Below are 22,674 nucleotides of genomic sequence, written 5' to 3' on the forward strand. Positions count from 1 at the left end.
ACAAGTAGGTTTGACTTTTGTTAAAGATACAGATAGCAAATAAGCTATGACACACCCCGACCGAGATCAGGGCGTGCTGGCCGTCACACGAAGGTGACGTAACCATGTGCGCGTGCGGAAGCTAATTAAGAAGGTAATATAAAAGTACGAATAATTAAAAAACCTAATAACATACAAAGTAGTAGTGTATGTGAGACACAATTCAGAGCAAGTCTACAACAGTCCAAAAGGAAAAGATACGACATATGTACACCCGAAGGTGACCCTACAATGGTGAGTGTCTGTCAGAAATTGCCGGGACGCCCTCTGGGGAAAACCACCGAACCTTCTAGACCACTAGAACCTGGAGGGGCGCAAAACAAAAGCGTGAGTGGGCAAAAACAAAGTTCTTTGAAAACTCTTTAGCAAAATACGTTCTAACCCCTCGCCGTAAAACCTGTATACTTCCCAGAAAATGAACATATATACGTATGTATAGATATGTCAATCATGTCCCATGATATGCCATTCATGCTCACAATATGCCATTCATGCTTGAGAATATGCCACCATAGAATCTCATAATAAATGTAAATGCTCAAGCGTAAATCACATCACAATATATAATCTGGCAGCCGGGAGTCACCTAACGTGACATGTACCGCTGCACCTAGAGCTCCACGCTCAACTCAATCACTGAATCTGCACACGAGTCGGAACCACCTAACGTGGTCTGCACGACAAGCTGGGTGTAATATATATGTATGCTCTAGTGCTACGATCACGTGAAGCTGTGCGATAAATCGCGGGTCACCTACAAGTCGGAACCACCTAATGTGATCTCTACGACAGGCTTGCACCTAACTTGGATCCAAGACGAGCATGCGGTGCTGGTGAACATACACGTGAAGGCTGTGCCCTGGCCCTGGACGGGAGCACTAACACCGGGGGTGCAGATTATGAGCTCTCTAAGCATTTCAACTACTATTGCATAATAAACAGGAATGTATAACCACCTGAATACCGCTTACCTGGCACTTACCTGTGCATCCACAGCACCAAATACACATGTATATATGTATGTATGTCACCAATAATACATGCAATGATGCGTAAACAACATTCATATAATGCATGGCATAAAACAATAACCTTTTCTATTTAATTTCTGGGAATTAATATGTATATAGGTATATACGGAAAACAAAAGCCCACTCACTGATAATTAGAAGGGTCGTAGCCCCCCTGCCTCGAGTGTGTACGCTCGTCCTCGGAAAACGAATCACCTATACGCGACAAAGTTACGAAAACATTAATTTAAAAGCACCTAAGCAACTTCTCGTAATAACTTCTCATACATTGCTCAAATTGGACAAATGAATATACCAATGTGATCTACACAACCTCAGGATCACACCCATATTTTTAGAAAAAATTTTGGACCACGCACGCGCCCCCACGCGCCTGACCCCGCACGGACCTACGCGCCCCCACGCGCGGCCCACGTGCACTGCACACTGACGGCGTCAGTTGACGCCGTCAGGAATATTCCGTTAACTGACGGAATATTCCGTCAAATCTAACCGGATTCTGTCACTGCCGTTAGGAATATTCCGTTAGACTTAACGGAATATTCCCCTTTCTTCTCCGGCGAACCTCCGGCGCCGGCGACGGCGCCGGAAAACTGGGTAATTTTCAAACCTTGTTTTCTCCTTCGTTTTTCAACCAAATTTCACGTTCTTTATACCAAAATGAAGCCTAGGACTAGTAGAACAACGTTAGACTAGTTTTAAGGCCTAAAAATTGCTAGATCATACCTGTCTTCAACTTCAAGAATCGGCCAACTTCGTACAGGACGATCCCGACGTCCAAATTCACCCAACGAACCACTCCGAGGCTCCTTGGGACCTCACAAACACATCTACAAGCTTAGAATCTCCTAAAACAAGCTAGATTAGGTTTGCATGAACAGTGCAATAATCGGACCTCGTTGAAACGACGTGAAAACAACGATATCCTTACCTGAAAATGGCACCTTTGAACTCCTCTCAGCTCCACGAACACGATGGTGGTCTTGGTTTCTTGTTTGGTGAAGATTTGATTAGGTTTGTATGTGTGTCCGTGTGTAGAGGAAGAAGAAGAAGGTGAACTCGGGGAGGAAGAGAGAGAGAGAGACTGAGAGAAGAGACAGAGAGACAAAGAGTGAGGGAATGAGGGAGAGAATCCCGGGAGAAAAGAGAGTGTATGAGTGTGTGTGGTCCCACCACATCACACAACACAAAACTAATCGTACACGAACGAACTAGGGGTAATAACGTAAATTTAAATGTACGTTTCTTTAGTTTCGGGACGGGATGTTACAACCTACCCTCCTTAATAGAATTTCGTCCCGAAATTCAAAACAACCTCAATACACCCCTAATAGTCAAAGAATAATCTAGGATACAAATCCCTCATTCGTTCTTCTGTCTCCCATGTAGCTTCTTCAACCGAGTGACTCCTCCACAAAACTTTCACCAAATTCACCGTCTTGTTCCTCAGAACCTTTTCTTTCCAATCTAAGATCGTTAACGGTTCCTCGTCGTACGTCAAATCTGGATTTATCTCTAACGGTTGAGGAGGTATCACATGCAATGGATCAGCAACGTAATGTCGGAGCATAGACACGTGAAAAACGTTATGCACTTTAGCCAACTCCGGAGGCAACTCCAACCTATAAGCTACCTCACCAACTTTTTCTGTGACTATGTACGGTCCGATATACCTGGGACTCAACTTCCCTTTCTTTCCAAACCGCACAACACCTCTCCACGGTGAAAGCTTCAGAAATACCCAATCTCCGACCTCATACGTTCTGTTCGTAGCATGTCGATCTGCTAAACTTTTCTGCCTGTCCTGAGCTGCTTTCAGGTTAGACCTAATTACCTGAACATTTTGAGTCGTCTCCTCGACAATCTCCGGACCTACCAAGACTCTTTCGCCAACTTCTGACCAACATAACGGAGTGCGACAAGATCTACCATACAAAGCTTCGAATGGCGCCATGCCAATGCTCGAATGGAAACTGTTGTTGTAAGCAAATTCCATCAAATCTAACCGCTGGTGCCAAGCATCACTAAACTGTAACACCGATGCTCGCAGCATATCTTCCAAGGTCTGAATAGTTCTCTCAGACTGTCCGTCCGTTTGTGGATGATATGCCGTACTGTAAAGTAGTCTCGTACCCAAAGCTTCCTGAAAGGCTACCCAAAACTTTGATGTGAATCGTGGATCACGATCCGAGACAATACTTACAGGGACACCATGGTACTTCACAACCTTTGAAATAAACAGCTCTGCTAACCGGCTCAAAGAGTACTTCTCTCTCACTGGAATGAAATGTGCCGACTTAGTGAGCCGATCAACGATCACCCAAATGCCATCAAAGCCATTATGTGTACGCGGCAACTTGTATACAAAATCCATAGTGATATTTTCCCATTTCCACTCTGGAACGGGAAGCGGCTGCGATAGCCCAAATGGCTTCTTTCTTTCTGCTTTAACCTGTTGACAAACAGCACACCTGCTCACATACTCAGCTATCTCCCTTTTCATACCCGGCCAATAGTAAAATGGTCGAATGGTATGATACATTTTAGTTGCTCCTGGGTGCATAGCATAAGCCGAGATATGTGCTTCATCGAGAATTTCCTTTTTCAACTCCACATTACTAGGCACGAACATTCTACCTTCTAACATCAACATGCCATCATAATCACGAACTCTGAGATCTCGCCTCTTTCCTTGATCTCGAGCTCGGATTAGTTCTTGATTATGTTCATCAGCTACGTGAGCTTCAAGCACCCGATCAACTAAGATTGGCCTAACTTGAAAATTAGCAAGTAATGCCACTTCTCGATCTTCTGCTTCTAACCTTACTCCCGTAGTACGCAAGTCCACCAAAAGAGGAATACGACTAGCGTACAACGCATTGATACGAACATGTGACTTCCTGCTAAGTGCATCGGCTACTACGTTCGCACGACCAGGGTGATAATCAATCATGCAATCGTAATCGCTGAGCAACTCCAACCACCTCCGTTGACGAAGATTTAGTTCCTTCTGGGTGAAGAGATACTGAAGACTCTTGTGATCTGTGAAGATCCTGCACTTCTCTCCGTAAAGATAGTGTCTCCACAACTTCAATGCAAAGATAATAGCAGCCAACTCCAAATCATGTGTAGGGTAATTCATCTCATGGGTTTTCAACTGCCGCGAAGCATAAGCAATCACCCTACCATGCTGCATCAATACACATCCCAGACCATTCAAGGAAGCATCGCTGTAAACCTCGAAATCACCACTATCGTCTGGGAGTGCCAAAACAGGTGCATTAGTAAGACAATGCTTCAACTGCTGGAAACTTTGCTCACACTTATCATTCCACTCAAACTTAACATCTTTCCTTGTTAACCTCGTCAGTGGCAAGGCAATTACCGAAAAATCCTTAACGAATCTCCGATAATATCCCGCCAAACCAATGAAACTTCTCACCTCAGTGACGGTTCGTGGTTGCTCCCAACTCTCTACAGCTGCAACCTTCTGAGGATCAACAAGAATACCTTGAGCAGAAATGATGTGCCCCAAAAATGCGACTTGATCTAACCAGAACTGGCACTTGCTAAACTTAGCATACAATTGGTGTTCTCTCAACCTCTTCAACACCAAAGTAAGATGTCGGACATGCTCCGCTTTTGACTTAGAATACACCAGAATATCGTCAATGAAGACAATGACAAATCTATCCAGGTAAGGTTGAAATACCCGGTTCATTAAATCCATAAAAGCTGCTGGTGCATTCGTCAACCCAAACGGCATAACCAAAAACTCGTAATGACCGTAACGAGTCCTGAACGCCGTCTTAGGAACATCATCCCTACTAATCTTCAGCTGATAGTACCCAGACCTCAAGTCTATCTTAGAAAATACACAAGCACCTCTCAGCTGATCAAACAAATCATCGATACGAGGCAATGGATAACGGTTTTTAATCGTCACCCGATTCAATTGTCTGTAGTCGATACACAGCCTCAAAGTCCCATCTTTCTTTTTCACAAACAACACTGGAGCGCCCCAAGGTGAAATACTAGGCTGAATAAATCCCTTATCCACTAATTCCTGTAACTGCACTTTCAATTCCCTTAACTCAGCAGGAGCCATACGATAAGGAGTTAAAGAAATAGGATTGGTACCTGGAAGCAACTCAACATTGAAATCCACGTCTCGATCCGGGGGTAAACCAGGTAAATCCTCAGGAAAAACATCAGGGAAGTGTCTGACCACTCTCACATCCTCAATTCTACTAGGAACAGTCTCTTCTAGCACCACATGAGCTAGATACCCCTGACAACCTTTAGACAATAACTTCTTTGCTCGCAAAGCTGAAATAACACCATGTCTTACTCCACTCTGCTCACCCACAAAAGTAACCTCAGGTAATCTAGGACGGTGAAACGTAACTACTTTCCCGTAACAATCAATGTTGGCACGATAGAAGTGCAACCAATCGTTGCCCAAAATCACATCAAAATCGACAATATCTAACGGGATAAGATCAGCGGGCATAACAACACCCCCTACTAACACTGGACATCCTGGGTACATACAATCTACAACACATCTCTCTCCTCTAGGCATAGCGAACTCTAAATCGTACCCTAGAGGTGTGGGGCGAGGTTGCGTTACTTGAGCAAATGTATGAGAAATAACGGAATGTGTAGCTCCACAATCAATTAAGACTCTAGCAAAATAACCAAGAATGTTTAACGTACCCATTATCAAGTCCGGGTTGTTCTGAGCATCCTGCAGGGAAATATTGTGAATACGCCCCTGGCCCTGCTGTCGTCCGCCACGACCTCTGCTCGCTTGAACACCGCGACCTTGAGCTCCACGCCCCTGACTGGGCTGACCCATTTGTCTCGAAGACCCGGCACTACTAGTAGCAATCTCACCCTGCTGATATTGTCCTCCTTGGTACCATTGAGAACCACCCGTTGGAGCTGGAGGATACGGCATGTAATTGCTGGGATACGAGGGATAACCACCTTGTGAATACGGGTCCTGGGGGTACTGATACGGTCCCGGAGCATAGGGAACAACATCACCCTGATAGTGATAGGCACCACCTCTACCTGCTTGCCCATAAGTACTCGGACCTTGGATTTGCCGAATCGGTGCAGGTGGCGGCAGAAAGGTCTGCTGCGGCTTCTGCTGCTGACCCTGGGGACAATCCATCGCTCTATGTCCCAACCGTCCACACGTGAAACAAGCACCGCTGATCTGCCTGCACTAGCCGAAGTGTCGGTTATTACACCTACGGCAAAATGGGGGTCGGTTTCGGCCACCATCACCTTGTCTCTGGCCTCGAGCACTTCCATAAAATCTACCTCCACGTCCTTGTCCAGAGGCACTGAAACCACCACTAGACGAACTCGAACTGGCACCACCCCTTTTAAAGTTCTGAGTTTGGCGAGGCCCAAGCGACACTTGACTTTTCCCCTTTTCATCTTTCTTTTCGTCACTGTCACTAGACATATTCTCTGAGTCCTCTATTCTCAACAGTATCTCATAGAACTCCTGGTAGGACTCACAGTGAGTAGTAGTGGCCATAGAACGCCATCTCTTTCTAGTGCCCAAGCGAAAACGACGAAGCATCTCCGCCGGATTACCAGCGACATCAGGATAGTAACGAGATAAATCAGTGAACTTACGATAATACTCGTTAGCCGTCATTTTTCGCTGTTTCAATTAAGTGAATTCCTGTTTCTTACGGTCGATATACTCAGGGGGTACAAATCTCCTTTGAAACACGTCTTTGAAAACATTCCAATCGGTCCTCTGAGCTGGAGTCAACCTACGAAGTTCTTGCTCCCACCAAGCTGCAGACTCCATCTCCAGAAACCAAGAGGTTGTCTCAACCCACCTATCCATAGGAAGGTTCCCCTGGTTATGTAACACACGAAAAGTCTTCTCTATGTGTTCTAACCAACGTTCTGCGCCTTCGTGACCCTCATTACCTTTAAACTTATCCAACTTCAGGTTATACATAGTCTCCAGAGGAGTCCTCTGGGGAGGGCGCATCACTGTTTGAAGGGCTGTGGCAATCACTTCCCCCAACTGAGTAAGATCAGGAAAACTAGACTCATCTGAACGACGTGGTTCCCGACGAGGCGGCATGATTCTGACAGAAGACACCAACTATTAGAATACTCACAAAGACACAGGACTGCCAAACCTAGGCTCTGATACCAAGCTGACACACCCCGACCGAGATCAGGGCGTGCTGGCCGTCACACGAAGGTGACGTAACCATGTGCGCGTGCGGAAGCTAATTAAGAAGGTAATATAAAAGTACGAATAATTAAAAAACCTAATAACATACAAAGTAGTAGTGTATGTGAGACACAATTCAGAGCAAGTCTACAACAGTCCAAAAGGAAAAGATACGACATATGTACACCCGAAGGTGACCCTACAATGGTGAGTGTCTGTCAGAAATTGCCGGGACGCCCTCTGGGGAAAACCACCGAACCTTCTAGACCACTAGAACCTGGAGGGGCGCAAAACAAAAGCGTGAGTGGGCAAAAACAAAGTTCTTTGAAAACTCTTTAGCAAAATACGTTCTAACCCCTCGCCGTAAAACCTGTATACTTCCCAGAAAATGAACATATATACGTATGTATAGATATGTCAATCATGTCCCATGATATGCCATTCATGCTCACAATATGCCATTCATGCTTGAGAATATGCCACCATAGAATCTCATAATAAATGTAAATGCTCAAGCGTAAATCACATCACAATATATAATCTGGCAGCCGGGAGTCACCTAACGTGACATGTACCGCTGCACCTAGAGCTCCACGCTCAACTCAATCACTGAATCTGCACACGAGTCGGAACCACCTAACGTGGTCTGCACGACAAGCTGGGTGTAATATATATGTATGCTCTAGTGCTACGATCACGTGAAGCTGTGCGATAAATCGCGGGTCACCTACAAGTCGGAACCACCTAATGTGATCTCTACGACAGGCTTGCACCTAACTTGGATCCAAGACGAGCATGCGGTGCTGGTGAACATACACGTGAAGGCTGTGCCCTGGCCCTGGACGGGAGCACTAACACCGGGGGTGCAGATTATGAGCTCTCTAAGCATTTCAACTACTATTGCATAATAAACAGGAATGTATAACCACCTGAATACCGCTTACCTGGCACTTACCTGTGCATCCACAGCACCAAATACACATGTATATATGTATGTATGTCACCAATAATACATGCAATGATGCGTAAACAACATTCATATAATGCATGGCATAAAACAATAACCTTTTCTATTTAATTTCTGGGAATTAATATGTATATAGGTATATACGGAAAACAAAAGCCCACTCACTGATAATTAGAAGGGTCGTAGCCCCCCTGCCTCGAGTGTGTACGCTCGTCCTCGGAAAACGAATCACCTATACGCGACAAAGTTACGAAAACATTAATTTAAAAGCACCTAAGCAACTTCTCGTAATAACTTCTCATACATTGCTCAAATTGGACAAATGAATATACCAATGTGATCTACACAACCTCAGGATCACACCCATATTTTTAGAAAAAATTTTGGACCACGCACGCGCCCCCACGCGCCTGACCCCGCACGGACCTACGCGCCCCCACGCGCGGCCCACGTGCACTGCACACTGACGGCGTCAGTTGACGCCGTCAGGAATATTCCGTTAACTGACGGAATATTCCGTCAAATCTAACCGGATTCTGTCACTGCCGTTAGGAATATTCCGTTAGACTTAACGGAATATTCCCCTTTCTTCTCCGGCGAACCTCCGGCGCCGGCGACGGCGCCGGAAAACTGGGTAATTTTCAAACCTTGTTTTCTCCTTCGTTTTTCAACCAAATTTCACGTTCTTTATACCAAAATGAAGCCTAGGACTAGTAGAACAACGTTAGACTAGTTTTAAGGCCTAAAAATTGCTAGATCATACCTGTCTTCAACTTCAAGAATCGGCCAACTTCGTACAGGACGATCCCGACGTCCAAATTCACCCAACGAACCACTCCGAGGCTCCTTGGGACCTCACAAACACATCTACAAGCTTAGAATCTCCTAAAACAAGCTAGATTAGGTTTGCATGAACAGTGCAATAATCGGACCTCGTTGAAACGACGTGAAAACAACGATATCCTTACCTGAAAATGGCACCTTTGAACTCCTCTCAGCTCCACGAACACGATGGTGGTCTTGGTTTCTTGTTTGGTGAAGATTTGATTAGGTTTGTATGTGTGTCCGTGTGTAGAGGAAGAAGAAGAAGGTGAACTCGGGGAGGAAGAGAGAGAGAGAGACTGAGAGAAGAGACAGAGAGACAAAGAGTGAGGGAATGAGGGAGAGAATCCCGGGAGAAAAGAGAGTGTATGAGTGTGTGTGGTCCCACCACATCACACAACACAAAACTAATCGTACACGAACGAACTAGGGGTAATAACGTAAATTTAAATGTACGTTTCTTTAGTTTCGGGACGGGATGTTACAAGCTACGTATAACAATACTCGATTAGTAGGTGTTATTGTTACATGTTTTGCTTGTTTGCTGGCGATTTTGTTTTTGCTCATTCTTCTTAGTGAGTGATTGGTCTATTGTATTTTGTCGTATAATATTGTTTCCTTATTCGTTGGGACATAACTTACTCCAATATTTGTATGAAGGCGGTTTTAGTTAGTGTCCTTGTATGCTTCTGTTCAATTCTCAAATTGAGTGATTGGTCTATTGTATTATGTCATATTCTCTGAGTTCCTATTTGTTTTGTGTAGTGATCTACGCATGCTTGTTTGATGATAATTTATGTAAGAATTTTGTGACGTGTTCCCCCAAAACTTAGACCAACAGTTTAGAGGAACGAATAAAAATAAAAATGTTTACATAAATTGTCTCATGTATTCTCATATTCTTTTATTCATATTTAGTAAAAGCAAATCAACCAAATGTAGTGGATATCAAATCTTGATAGCCATGCTAGGGAAATCATCTATTTAAACTATATTGTATAAACTATATGACGTGATTGTCGATTGAATTATTACTTAAGTGTTGATTAATGTACTTATTTTCTATTTGTATCACATAACATGATTTACAAATGTACTAATTAAAAAGTTTGTCTACCTGGCATTACTCTTATCTTCATTATGTGCCAATACAAGGTCAGCCGCTCACATGTTTCAAATGTAGAGGAGATCAGAAAATGTGAAAAATCAGTTAAAATGTAGTGGAGATGAGAAAATGTAACAAATCCATCATAATCATATTCTTTTAATCATAACTGTTTTTTATGATCTGAAATAAATTATATTTTCCAATGAAAGAAAAGGCCAAATTATATTTTTTATATTATCGATCTGTAATGTGACGAAGTCCACTTTGGTTTCAATAGTTTCACTTTTCACTTAAGTCCTATAGATTATTAGACATTGAAAATCAAGAACAACGATTTAATTTGTCGATTCTTTTAATAGAATTAGCACAATAGGGGGCACATGTGAGGTCAAAAAGAATGTCCTTACTAAAACAAATTCGATAAAAAAATACAATTTAGTGACTTAAAGAACCTTCGTCCAATTTACTCTCGCATTTTTCGCTCATATAGTAATTTTTTTAACAAAATTAAGGGCTCGTTTGGAAGTACTTTTAAAATGACTAAAAGCGTTTTTTGGAAAAAATGTTTTTATATTCTAAAAGCACTTGAAATGTTTTCTGCAAGAAGTACCAATTATGTGCTAATTAAGTGTTCTTTTTTCTTCAGAATTTACTTGCATTTTTATTGAGAATTAGTTCCAAAAATATTTTCATGCAAAACACTTCCAAACGAGCTTCTTGAATTGCCACATAATAAATTACATACCTAAAATCACAAAAATAAATTAAAACTCCGCTCCAACTATAAGAACCAAATCATTTTTTAGCATAAGGAAAAAAAATATTTCTCTTCTTGTTTTATATATCTCTTTAGAGGAAAACGATTTAACTATATGAACTCTATTTACCATCATCTTGTGAACCACGTCTCCTATACATTTAGAAATCCTTTCATAAGGGAGATTTACGTATACAAGAGATGTATGTAGCCAGTAATATATATGACTTAATCTCACCTACGCAAAGGATGTAATAAACAATCTGATTAGGTATATACATGTGATTAAGATTAATTATCAAATGAATAAAGAGCTTGGAGTGCGCCAAAAGCCAAAGCAACAAATTGTGCTGACTCTTCCGGTGGCCAGGGACTGTGGTCTGCCCCATGTAGGGACGTCTAAGGAAGAAGGGGAGACCGGTCGGTAACTGGTAGAACCCTCCGAAATATTTGACTTTAGTTGTGAATTGGTACATTGCGTTTTCCATGGGGAATTCTAAATTCTAGAACGTGTCTTTGAGACCCTAGCTAGGGTTAGTTGAAATATTGGTTGGCTTGTAAATAGACGTCTCGATTGCTTCTTCCACACCAGCACAGAAGTCCTATTGATGTTATCCTATTCTCTTTCTTTTTCTATACAAGCGATATTAAGACTTGAGAATCGAACATAAGACCTCATGCATATTGCTCAAGCTACAAAATCATTGTTTTACTCAACAAAAATGATTAAACCTATTTATTTACGATAAGTACTATTAACTACATGTGACAAATTAATGAGAACCTAAAAGGAAATACGAAAGAAATGTTAACAAAAACGCTTTAGTTCGTGAAATACACCCTTCCCCAATAATATCATTACTTAATTGGGTGATATTGTTCACAAGAGAAGGGAAAAAGTTCGATGACACGAATAGTTTTCTCGCTTTTCTTTTTAAAAGATTACGAAAGATGTTGATATTATGAGATTTTTGTCTCTAATACTAAGGAAAAAAGCTTTGCATGCTCATACTTTTTCTAATGTTGGACCGAGGTCGATCACTTTTATGATGAGGAGATCAAGCGTTTTAAACTTTTTGGATGTGAGTCAAGTGAGCAAATAATAACAATAGTAGGAATTAAATATAAATAATTAAAAGGGATTGTGCATAAGTACCGCATGAACTTGTAAGTATGTGCGCCAATACCGCTTGCACTTTTAATTTTTACCACTTGACTCTTTTAATTGATAGAATCTGCTAGCTATGTTACTTTCATCCATTTTACCGTTAAAACATGTCATGTGCCCCTTACGTGGAGGAATATTTTTGTCAATTCACTTTCTAGCGCTCACTAGAATCAATTTGTACAAAGGCAAAAGGCTTTTTTTTTGTAGTAGCAGTGGAGATAGGTCATGAAGAGAAAGAGAGAAGTTGATTTTGGTTTTGGTTTTGGTTTTGGTTTTGATTTTGGTTTTGGCAAGGGTTGTTGAAGAATTGAAGTGAAAATTGATTGCTGACATCGACCTTGACATTAAGTGAAGAGGAATGGACGATAATGAGTTCAGATTTATTGGGCAAACGCCAAATTATGGTAAACGTTGAATGTCAAAAATATCCCTCCACACATGAGGGGCACGCGACATATTTTAAAAGAAAAATTGATTGAAAGTAACGTAGGTGGTAGATTTCAATAGTTAAGAGAGTCCAATGGTAAAATGTAAAAATTGAAAATTCATGAAGAATTATCGCACATGCTTACAAGGTCAAGTGGTACACACGCAAAATCCCTAATTAAAATCACGACTTTGATTTCTCTAAAAAGTAATTTGAAATCTAGAGCATTGTCGCGATCGTGTATGTTGATAGTCGTTGATGGATGTTATCTTTGTAGGGCTTACATTAATATTCGTTAATTGATGGATACTATCTTGGTAGGGTTTATGTTAATAGTCGTTAATTGATGAATGTAATCCTTGTAGGGTTTACGTTCTTCTTTTAACGATAATTAGGCAAGCTCAAAAAAATCCCGATTGCAAAAGTTCATAATAAAAAGTGGAGGAAAATCGCACCAGACCAAATCCGAAACAGAAACATCATTGATAGCCAATAGGGGTGGGTTCAAAAAACCGAAAACCGAAAAAAACCGAAAAGCGAACCGGACCGAGACCGAAAAAAACCGAACCGAAAAAAAAACCGAACCGAAATTGTCAAACCGAACCGAACCGAATCTGACCGGTTCGGTTTCGGTTTTTGAGGCTCGGAAACCGAACCGAACCGATATATATATATATAATTTTTTTGAATATTTATAAATAGTTTAGTCATACAATCATAACAAAACAGAACCTGTTGCCAAGTTGGTTTCAGTGAAACTTTACAAGCATAGAGGCATGGGTTCGAACCCTCATGCCTCCAGGATTTTTGAGATTTTTTTTAATTTTTTAATCTTTTTAACAAAACCCTTAACTGTAACCCTAACCCTCCTCCTCCTTATTTTTCATTCCGCCTGGCCTATTAATATGAATGTGAACTTTCATATTTCCTTTTTTTTTTTTAATAATTTTGGAGGGAGAAAAAAAAAAAAAAAAAAAAAAACCGAAACCGAACCGAGAAAAACCGAACCGAAAAAAAACCGAACCGAAAAAAACCGAAAAAAATTTGAACCGAACCGAACCAAACCGAAATTTCGGTTCGGTTTCGGTTTTGAGAAAAAACCGAACCGATTAGAACCGAACCCAGCCCTAATAGCCAAAGCGTCTGCAACTTGGTTACCTTCAGGAAAGATATGAGAGATTCGAAACTGCATTTGAGACAAACAAAACAAACAATTTTTCTCCACTCCACCTTAAACCGTCAGGGCACCAGATTAGGCGAGCAAAAAAAAATTCAAAATCATCATGGAATCAACCTCAATACATACATGTTTCCGATCATGAAGCCACGCTAGCTCTATGGCTTTGATAACAGCCATAACCTCTGGTGCCACAGAGCTGGGAATATCAAGATTAGCACAAAAAGCACCCAGCATTGTACCTTGAAAATCCCTAAAGACCCCTCCATAACCAGCACACCGTACCTGAGGAACCCTTAAGGGCACCATCAGTATTCATCAGTATAATTTTAATACAACCGAAAGGAGGTGAATGCCAAAGAACCTCTACAGTTTTTGGGCTGCGACGAACTTTATTACAAGCGCCGAAGCTGTGAATTATACGGAGATCAATTACAGAATAAGTATAACCGGAAGCAAGGCGGTTGGATCGCTGAGTACATAAACACAAATCCACTTACCAGCAATTTCAACACCTTTCTTATTTGGATTTTCTCGTTTAACTTATTAGCTTTTCATCATGCAAATGTTGCACAATTATATCTGCATTGTTTACTTTCTATTTAGCTCACCTTTTAAAAATCATTTCTATAAAAATAAATAAAAAATAAATCGTTTATACATCATTTAATAAATAAACGAACTATATTTCTCAGTTAAAATACAAAAATTTCAAAAACATTAATTAAACGGTTAAAAGGTTTCTAATTAATTTGGTTGATTATTTTCTCCACAGTAATATTTAAATAGTGAAAAAAATGAATAAATTAAATAAAAATGTACGAGTGAAAGATTGCTAACATCTCCCTAAAATTTACTTTATTTAATAGTTTTCACTCATCCAAGCATGAACATGCTCGACACTATTAAAATCTTTCAAATTCACTATCCTTATCAATTCTTTTAAGAATAACATATTATATGTTTCTAACCAACTAAAATAAGCATGTTTTGAGTTCGATTCTTGACGTTGGTGAATCACCCGATGGTGGTTAAAAAAATGTCGAAATGTCTCTGTAAGTCTTGTCAGCCTTCAAAAGAATGAACTACCATGATAAGACCACCAACTAGTCTCTTTTTTGAAAAATAAACCCAACCAAAATAAGCCTCGGATCAAATATGGAACCTTTGAGCCATGTTAAAGGTATTCGATTTGAGTAACTTGTTTTCACCATTGTGGACTCATTGACTAGATCAAATCAAATAGCTCATATCTAGCTAAATGCTTTTAAGTGATATGGATTATGGAAGATTGAAGGGATCCATATTTCTTACCTGTAATCATGAAATATAATCATGGGTTGGCAAGGTAATTTTCTTCAAAAGTTACAAATCGTGGGTACCACGTTTATTTCTTAAATCTTTATTTTCTTCTTCTGACCGACCTACCAGCCCATATGTTGTTCAAATTTTCTTTTCTTCCCCTAATAACCTTTTTGCTTTGACATTTTGAGCCGACCAAATTATAAGTGAAAGCAATAGCTAGCCATGATTATACTACAGATCGTTTTCGTGATTTTGAATTCATTATAACTTACATATAAACCAAGCTCGTGTGGCTGTATTGTCATATCATATAAATTCATGATTGGTGGTGATATTCACGCACCATTTTTCATCTTTCACACATTCTTTTTATTTTTCGGTTATCGAATGAATTAAAGAAAATCAAATAACGGAAATTAATATAACGTGTGTTGATAGCACCACCTTTCATGATATTGATATGTAACTGCTTTTTCATTTTTTTTTATGAACATTTGAATAATCGAGAAAGAGAAATATATGCGCCTTAAAATTGATTCTTATATATTAGGTTGTGGAAAAACTTAAAAACACTTACATATTGAAGAATGGTTTGTGCAGAGGCGTCTGCTATGTGCTTCTTGAGAACACAATTCTAAGAAGTACTAAAAAAATTTAATAAATTTTTTAACATATTTATAAGCGTCATTTAGTAAAAGCGCTTTTAAATAGAAGTACGTCCTACAAAAGCAATTTCAAATATGCCTTATTTGTTATTATTTCTCTTAAAACAAAGGATATGGTGGTAATCCCCTGCGTTTTTTTTTGTAATGCCACAAAAAGAATAAAAAGACCAATATGTATTTATCTACTACAAGCCTACAGAGGGTGCAGCTGCTCCTATATTCTTGGCAACAAAAGCTGCTGCAGATGTTGCCCTGTAAAAATTGCAGCTGCTCTGCCTGTAAGAAGCAAATGTGGGGCAGGAACTGACATTTTCAATTTAGATCAATGAAGTTGGAGGGAATGTGTAAATCTTGCAAACGTTAGCAGCCAAATTCAGCAGTAAGTTGGTGTTAAAAAATGGTTTATTGCATCTTTCCAAAAAAACAAAAAAAAACGGTTTATTGCATTTGACCATTAGGTGGTATTGTACTATTGTGTATTGTGTTTAACAATGACATTACGTGGTATTTGAATGATAACAGAAAGAGTTGTGCTATGATCACTCACCTATGTAAACGTTCACAAAATCAAAAACTGAAAGTTTCTGTTTGGTTTTTCAACCTCCACTCTTTTGTATTTGATCTCTGTTTCTTTCATGGTATCATAATTTTGAGTGACACGGCTATTTGGTTGTTTGGTATGGATTCAACTATTTCAATAAATTGGAGTGCTATTTGGCTACTATTTGGTGATCTTTTAGTAAACGAACCTTACTTATTAAATCGGACGACAGTCTAACATATCGTGTCTCAAAATAAGACTTTACAAAACCGGTTGAGGCTGAATTAGAATTTTTGTCCATCACACTGCCAAACAAACTAGTGAAGAGGCCAATTGCTTTTGGCCATACCTAAGTTTGAGCCGGAAAGGGATTCCCTCCTGATTCCTTCCACCAAATCCTTCCCATTAAACAATTCGGGCCCTTGAAAATTTAATCCAACGGTTAAAGTTATTATAACTTTTAAAGTTGACCTTTATTTTTAACCGTTTGATCAAATTTCAGAAGTCCGAATTAGTTGATAAAGAGGATTTGTCGGATCCCTTTCCGTTCGAGCCTCGTTTAGACTGAGTGTTGGTTTCTTCGTATCACATCACGATTCACTTCTGCATTGGGCTGGACTGACCCATAATCATCGTTGAAAAACCAAACGATTATCCTCTGAAAATCAGGGATGGCCTGATAGACCGACCTAAACCGGGTCTTGTATTGTCAGTCGACTCGGCTCGATCCATTTACAGTGCTGGGTCGGCCTATGTACCTAATTATGTGTAGCAATTAGAACCACATTATCCGGTTCGAGTTAGCATTAGTCCACAACATGACCCATGAAACGTCAGGAAATTATCAGCCCAACCCTTCTGACTTGGACCAGCCCAAGAATTCATCGAGGAAGGGAAAGGCCAATTGACTAACTTTGGCGGGTATTGCAACTTCCAAGAAATTTCTGGGGCACAGAACTCAACAGGATAATCTGCTGCCAAATTGGCAACGACCAATGAGCCTCTTCAGGGCTGATGGCAGCTATTTTTTACTCTCTTTTAACTATTTTTATTTTTATAATTACTTTTATAAAAGGATAATGAAAGACTTGACCTTGTGAGTTGTAAGCAAACATAGAAAAAGAGGAGGAATAAACACTGTCATCTCATTCTCTCTTCTGGGTAAGCTTCAATATCCTGTTTTCTGCTTTCCTTGTGTAAATTTGTCTGTGTTCGGAGTTTGGTGAAGATAATATTTTCATGTTGAGAGCGTGTGAAAATGAGATGTTACGAAAAGTGATTGATTTGAAATACCGTTATCGTTGCATCTTGAATTTAGATAAGTTTAAGTGGCATTAGGTATTGATAAATAAGTTTGTGTTTATATCTATATTTAAAAAGTGATTTTCATACTCTTATTTTCTTTACGACACTCCTCCCTAGAATCAATGGTTCTTTACGACACTCCTCCCTAGAATCAATGGACAAAGAGAAGGAGAGGAGTGCAGACGAGAAACTTGGGAGTGGGGAAAACTACCATTTAGCATCTTCTCAGTTGCTACTGATTAATTCGTTGTATAATTAGATGAGTTCTTATGGATTAGAGATGTTAGTGGCTTCTCTGTTATATTTTATATGAAACCCTCATGTTTTATTAAAATTTTGTGAATTTATGCCTCTAGCTATTAACTTGATGAAATTATTCATCCCTGTTTGCTGCTCTTTCCTTTTGCTAATTAAGACTGTTTAATCTCCTGCTGCTCTTTCAACTTTTGGAACATGTAGGAAGATTTAAGCTTGGCCTCATTAGCTTTCTCTAGATTTCCATATGAAGATCGGGGTTTTCGCCTTCGATTAGTTTAATTTGTGCTGTGCTATCATTGATCCATACTTTGGAAAAGAAATAATTTTAGGCACCGATGTTTGTGATGGTCACTGTATCTCTCGTGAATCCAAATTTGCATGTATGGGTTGAGAATTGCTGAATGTCTTAAAACCTGAGTGTTCTTTGGTGACATTGCGCACACATTTGTGCACAAAGAAAGTTCTCTGTCTCTGGCCCGGTGGTAGTCCTTTCCTTTTGTTTGAGGCGGCTTAGCTGCGCGCTGAAATCAGGCTCTGATACCAATTGTTAACAGGTCATGAGTAGAACTTGCCCCTAAAATCCGGCTTGTAAAGGAAGGGTGTCCAGGAGCTCGTAAACCACTCCAAGATACACTATTTTTCAGATTGTGGGATAAATTGTCCTAACAAAGTGTGTCGTAATATGTTTTCTCACTTATATGGTTATATGGAATGGAATTATGGTGGTCAGTCGATGAATTTACGAGCTAGTAAACCAGTAATATGCACAATGCTGCTCGTATATTTATCTAAAACTCCGGTTCTTTCCCTCTATTTTCTCGAGTGTAGTAGCATTCTAGGAATCTGTAACTGCGACGAGAAGTTATTGTTAGTTGTTTTGCTTGAGCTTATTCTTAGGTAGTTTTTATGTGCATTACCACTTTTTGATGATATGCAGGCGAAATATGGCCACCTTAGCAACTGCTGAAATTTGTGATACGAATACAACTCTTGTGGGAAGCGGAGGTTTGCGTGTGCTGCCACCAATTTTCCAGGTATACGGACAATCCCGAGCATTCTCAGGCCCCATTACGACACTCAAGGTGTTCGAGGACAATGTCTTGGTCAGACAGCTTCTCGAAACCAAAGGCGAGGGAAGAGTTTTGGTCATTGACGGAGGAGGAAGCATGAGATGTGCTTTGGTTGGAGGGAACTTGGGACAGTTGGCCCAAAACATGGGATGGGCAGGTATTGTGGTGAATGGCTGCATTAGAGATGTAGATGAGATCAATGAGTGTGATATTGGGGTGAGGGCTTTGGCATCTCATCCGATGAAATCGAACAAAAAAGGTGTCGGAGAAAAGCATGTTCCGATCAACATTGCTGGAACCTTGATTCGTGAAGGCGAATGGTTGTATGCAGATAACGATGGCGTCCTTATTTCGACATCTGAATTGTCTGTTTGAATCAGCATTGTTGCTTCACATTTTAAGCTTGTCCTACCAATGAGAGGATTGAGTTCCCAAATTCAGTTCTACTTGGAATTTGTTGTTTCACTACTAGTTACTCTATCAAAGTTCAAGTTACCCTTGCCATTAATTTTTATTTTTTTATTTTTATTTTTTGTAATGAAAAATTTAGAGGGAGATTGGTTATTCTTACCATCAGCGCAAAGGCATATCCACAAACTCGAACCGGAAGAACTTACGCCTAATATTTGCCATTAATTTTTTTAATAACAATATTAAGGGTTAGCAATTAAGGTTAAACTACATAATAAGTTAGCCACATCTATATATCTAACTCAACAAAGTATAAAACCGTCAACCTAAAACTTGAGTTGGAATACCAAAGTTTAAGTACTGCATTGATCAGTTTGAAGGTTAACGACAAAAATTCTAATTGAAATTCTTGAGGTTAAGGAGGAGTTCCACCTTAGAATACTTTGTCATCTATTCACAGAACTTGAAATTTAGGCTCATATTGCTTATATTACAAATCATTCTGTAAAAATCATCTCTACAAAAAAAAATAATTAAATTTAAGACCATTTAATCAATATATCGTAACACATAAATAAACACCTTGTAATGCATTTACCAAATCCATCAATTTATTTTTATATAATTCGATAACTAAACAATCTTAATTTTAATTCAATTTTTTATAAAGACGTAATGATATATGTTATAAACATAAAATTCTGTAAATACGGCGTGACTCTTCTAAAGATGAGTTTCCTCAAATTTTGAGAAGCCAGTCGCGCCACGGAAAAGCCCAACCGTGAGAACGCATTTCCCAAAACTCGTCCTTCGTTCACAAAAAATTCGAAACGACCGAGCAACAGGAGATCGGAGAAGAAGGAGCAGAAGAAGAAGAAGAGACTCGAAGAAGAAGAAGAAAGGAAGATGGGTTTGGAGAGACTGCACAGATGCCTATTAATAAAGGAGATTCTTCTCAAGCTGAACATCGAATCTCTTTCCTCGCTTGCTTGCGTCAGCAAAGCCATGAACTTCTCAGTCTCTCAGGCCCTTCCCTTTGTCTCCTCTCTCGATCTCTCCGTACAATTCTCTCACTTTCTGAATTTTGGTTGAAATTATTATCTGGGTTTTGTTTTTGGAACTGAAATTTGTTGAAAAGATGGAAAATTTGAAATTATTTTTGTATTTGCAGGCATTTTATCCGGATGCACAGACTTTGAGTGGCATTGTTGGTGGCTGCACAGGCCTCATCAGCCTCACCGTTAACTGCCTCCGCCTCGAAAATTCGGCAATCAGAAATGTTCTGGGGCCACGTATCCAAGAACTGAATTTGTTGAGCTGCTCTATGCTGTCCTATCAAGTCTTTGCTTCCATTGGACAGGCCTGCCCTAATCTGAGGTACCCGAATTTTTTATTTTTGTCACCGTACTACATGGTGTTACTAATTCACGTGTTATAATCATGAAAGACCGCATCTTGATGTTTTTTTTGTAATGGGAAGTTTTTGTTTGTGTGGTTAGGGTGCTTATGCTAGAATTGGTAGACTCGGATAAAGAACTTAAGTTTTACCTGGACTGCATGCTTAATGGATGCTTGTGCTTGGAGTCTTTATCTCTTAAGATTCGAGGGAGAGATTTCGATTCAACTGCTTTTCAGTCCATTGATTTCGTCCTACCTAGTACTCTTAAAAGCATGAAGTTGCAGTCGGTGCTTGAGCATGACGCGATTCGTCTAATTGATCAAAGTAGAGTTGGTGCTGGCAGGAATAATGTGCAAAGAGCTCATATCAGCTTTCCCATCTCTCCATTGTCATCTGGATTGACATTGCAGCGCTTGTCCCTCGTCTTAGATGTTATATCTGATCAGCTAATCATTGCCATTGCCCGCAGTCTTTCCCATTTGGTAGAGCTAGATCTTGAAGACAGACCACATATGGAACCACTTCCGAACCTCGACTTGACAAACACCGGGCTTCAATATGTGGCATCTTGTCATCATTTGATTGGATTGTCTCTTGTACGAAGGAGACAAAACTTCCAAATTTCGTTCAAAAGAGTAACTGATGTGGGCATGTTTCTTCTTTCTGAGGGCTGCAAACGTCTACAGTCAGTGAGACTCTGTGGGTTCTCCAAAGTCAGTGACGCAGGCTATACATCGATCTTACAATCATGTCTGAACTTGAAGAAATTTGAAGCTCGAAATGCCTTCCAATTGTCAGACTTGGCCTTTCTTAATGTTAATGAGTTCCCATGTTCCCTTGTTGAGGTAAAATTGCTGTCGTGTAGTTTTATAACCAGTGAAGCTGTGAAGCAGCTGACCTGTTCCAGCGCCTTGGAGGTGCTTGACCTCCGTGGCTGTAAGAGCATAGCAGATTCCTGCCTCAGTTCCATCTCATGTCTGCGTAGCTTAACCACGCTGAATCTCACAGGAGCTGATATCACTGATTACGGCTTGTCTGTTCTTGGCCAGGGGACTCCACCCATTACTCATTTGTGTCTCAGATACTGTACGAGGGTGACCGACGAAGGAGTTTCTCTTTTATTCGATGGTGGAGGCACAATTGGTAAAACTTTGTCGTCCCTGGATTTAGGATATGTCCCGAAGATATCAGATAAAGCCGTTCTTACAATTGCCATGGTCGGTACAGAGATTACAGAGTTGTGTTTAAGATATTGCCTCTCTGTGACTGATTCTTCCCTGGAAGTTTTGGCTACAAGGAAAAGGTTCCGGGACGAATGCAAACCACTTCGGAGGCTGGACCTTACAAGTTGCAGTGGTTTGTCTATTGATTCATTGGTGTTGCTGCAGAGGCCTTCCTTCGCCGGACTACACTGGCTTGGTATTGGGAATACTTATCTGTCTAGCAAAGGATACGGAGCTCTGAGTGATATTTGTAACCAAAAGCCATGGCTGAAGATATGTCTGGAATGCTGTGAAATGGGATGTTATGATGGATGGCAATTCCATTGAGGGAAATAGATATCCTCTATGAAACTCCCCTTTTATCGAAAGTTATTTCTCTGTCGAAGTACCGAGCAACAAAGCCATTGACGAGATAAAGATGGCGGCCTAATCTGCACTAGCTGCTATCACGAGTTGAAAATAGAGAGCGTGCTCAACAGAAGAGGTACAAATTACATTCTTGGCTTGCAACAATCAGTTAATAAAACCCATGTTTGAAATTAATGATAGTTTAGTAATGTTATCCAAGGCATGTGGCGAAGGAAACTAATTGACAATAAAGGAAGTCGTTCAACTCCTTAGAAGTCCATACAAGGTTTCTTAATTCACTAAACAATTTTGGAATTGTGTCGAAGATGTTGCTTCTATGTGACTAATTCCTCTCACACTTTCCACTCTCTCTCTCTCTCTCTCTCTCTCTCTCTAAAGAATTCTATCCAAGATGTTGACATGACTTAATCGT

The 22,674-nt window shown here is 40.1% G+C and overlaps 2 protein-coding genes and 2 long non-coding RNA genes across 4 annotated transcripts; 2 read left to right on the forward strand and 2 right to left on the reverse strand.

The window, feature by feature from the left end:
• Positions 1-376: 376 nt before the first annotated feature.
• Positions 377-2,208, reverse strand: LOC148692680 (uncharacterized). The gene is made up of 3 exons (XR_015953665.1): positions 2,002-2,208; positions 1,797-1,918; positions 377-1,265 (listed from the first exon to the last, which is right to left on the reverse strand). It is a non-coding gene; the product is annotated as an uncharacterized LOC148692680 (long non-coding RNA).
• Positions 2,209-7,600: 5,392 nt separating this feature from the next.
• LOC148692681 (uncharacterized) lies at positions 7,601-9,393 on the reverse strand. Its single transcript, XR_015953716.1, has 3 exons — positions 9,226-9,393; positions 9,021-9,142; positions 7,601-8,489 (listed from the first exon to the last, which is right to left on the reverse strand). It is a non-coding gene; the product is annotated as an uncharacterized LOC148692681 (long non-coding RNA).
• A 7,855-nt stretch (positions 9,394-17,248) lies between these two features.
• On the forward strand, positions 17,249-19,368 carry LOC137742447 (Ribonuclease E inhibitor RraA/Dimethylmenaquinone methyltransferase). Its single transcript, XM_068482312.2, has 2 exons — positions 17,249-17,388; positions 18,728-19,368. The coding sequence occupies exon 2, from the start codon at positions 18,735-18,737 to the stop codon at positions 19,233-19,235; it is 501 nt and encodes a 166-aa protein (XP_068338413.1). The 5' UTR covers positions 17,249-17,388; positions 18,728-18,734; the 3' UTR covers positions 19,236-19,368.
• A 612-nt stretch (positions 19,369-19,980) lies between these two features.
• Positions 19,981-22,599, forward strand: LOC137743497 (RNI-like superfamily protein). Its single transcript, XM_068483400.2, has 3 exons — positions 19,981-20,330; positions 20,443-20,648; positions 20,771-22,599. Exons 1-3 carry the CDS (start codon positions 20,178-20,180, stop codon positions 22,218-22,220), a joined length of 1,809 nt encoding a protein of 602 aa, XP_068339501.2. The 5' UTR covers positions 19,981-20,177; the 3' UTR covers positions 22,221-22,599.
• The last annotated feature ends 75 nt before the right edge of the window (positions 22,600-22,674 follow it).

Source organism: Pyrus communis, chromosome 11 (assembly GCF_041283825.1).
Source record: "Pyrus communis isolate YQ-2024b chromosome 11, ASM4128382v1, whole genome shotgun sequence".
Taxonomy (NCBI): Eukaryota; Viridiplantae; Streptophyta; class Magnoliopsida; order Rosales; family Rosaceae; genus Pyrus; species Pyrus communis.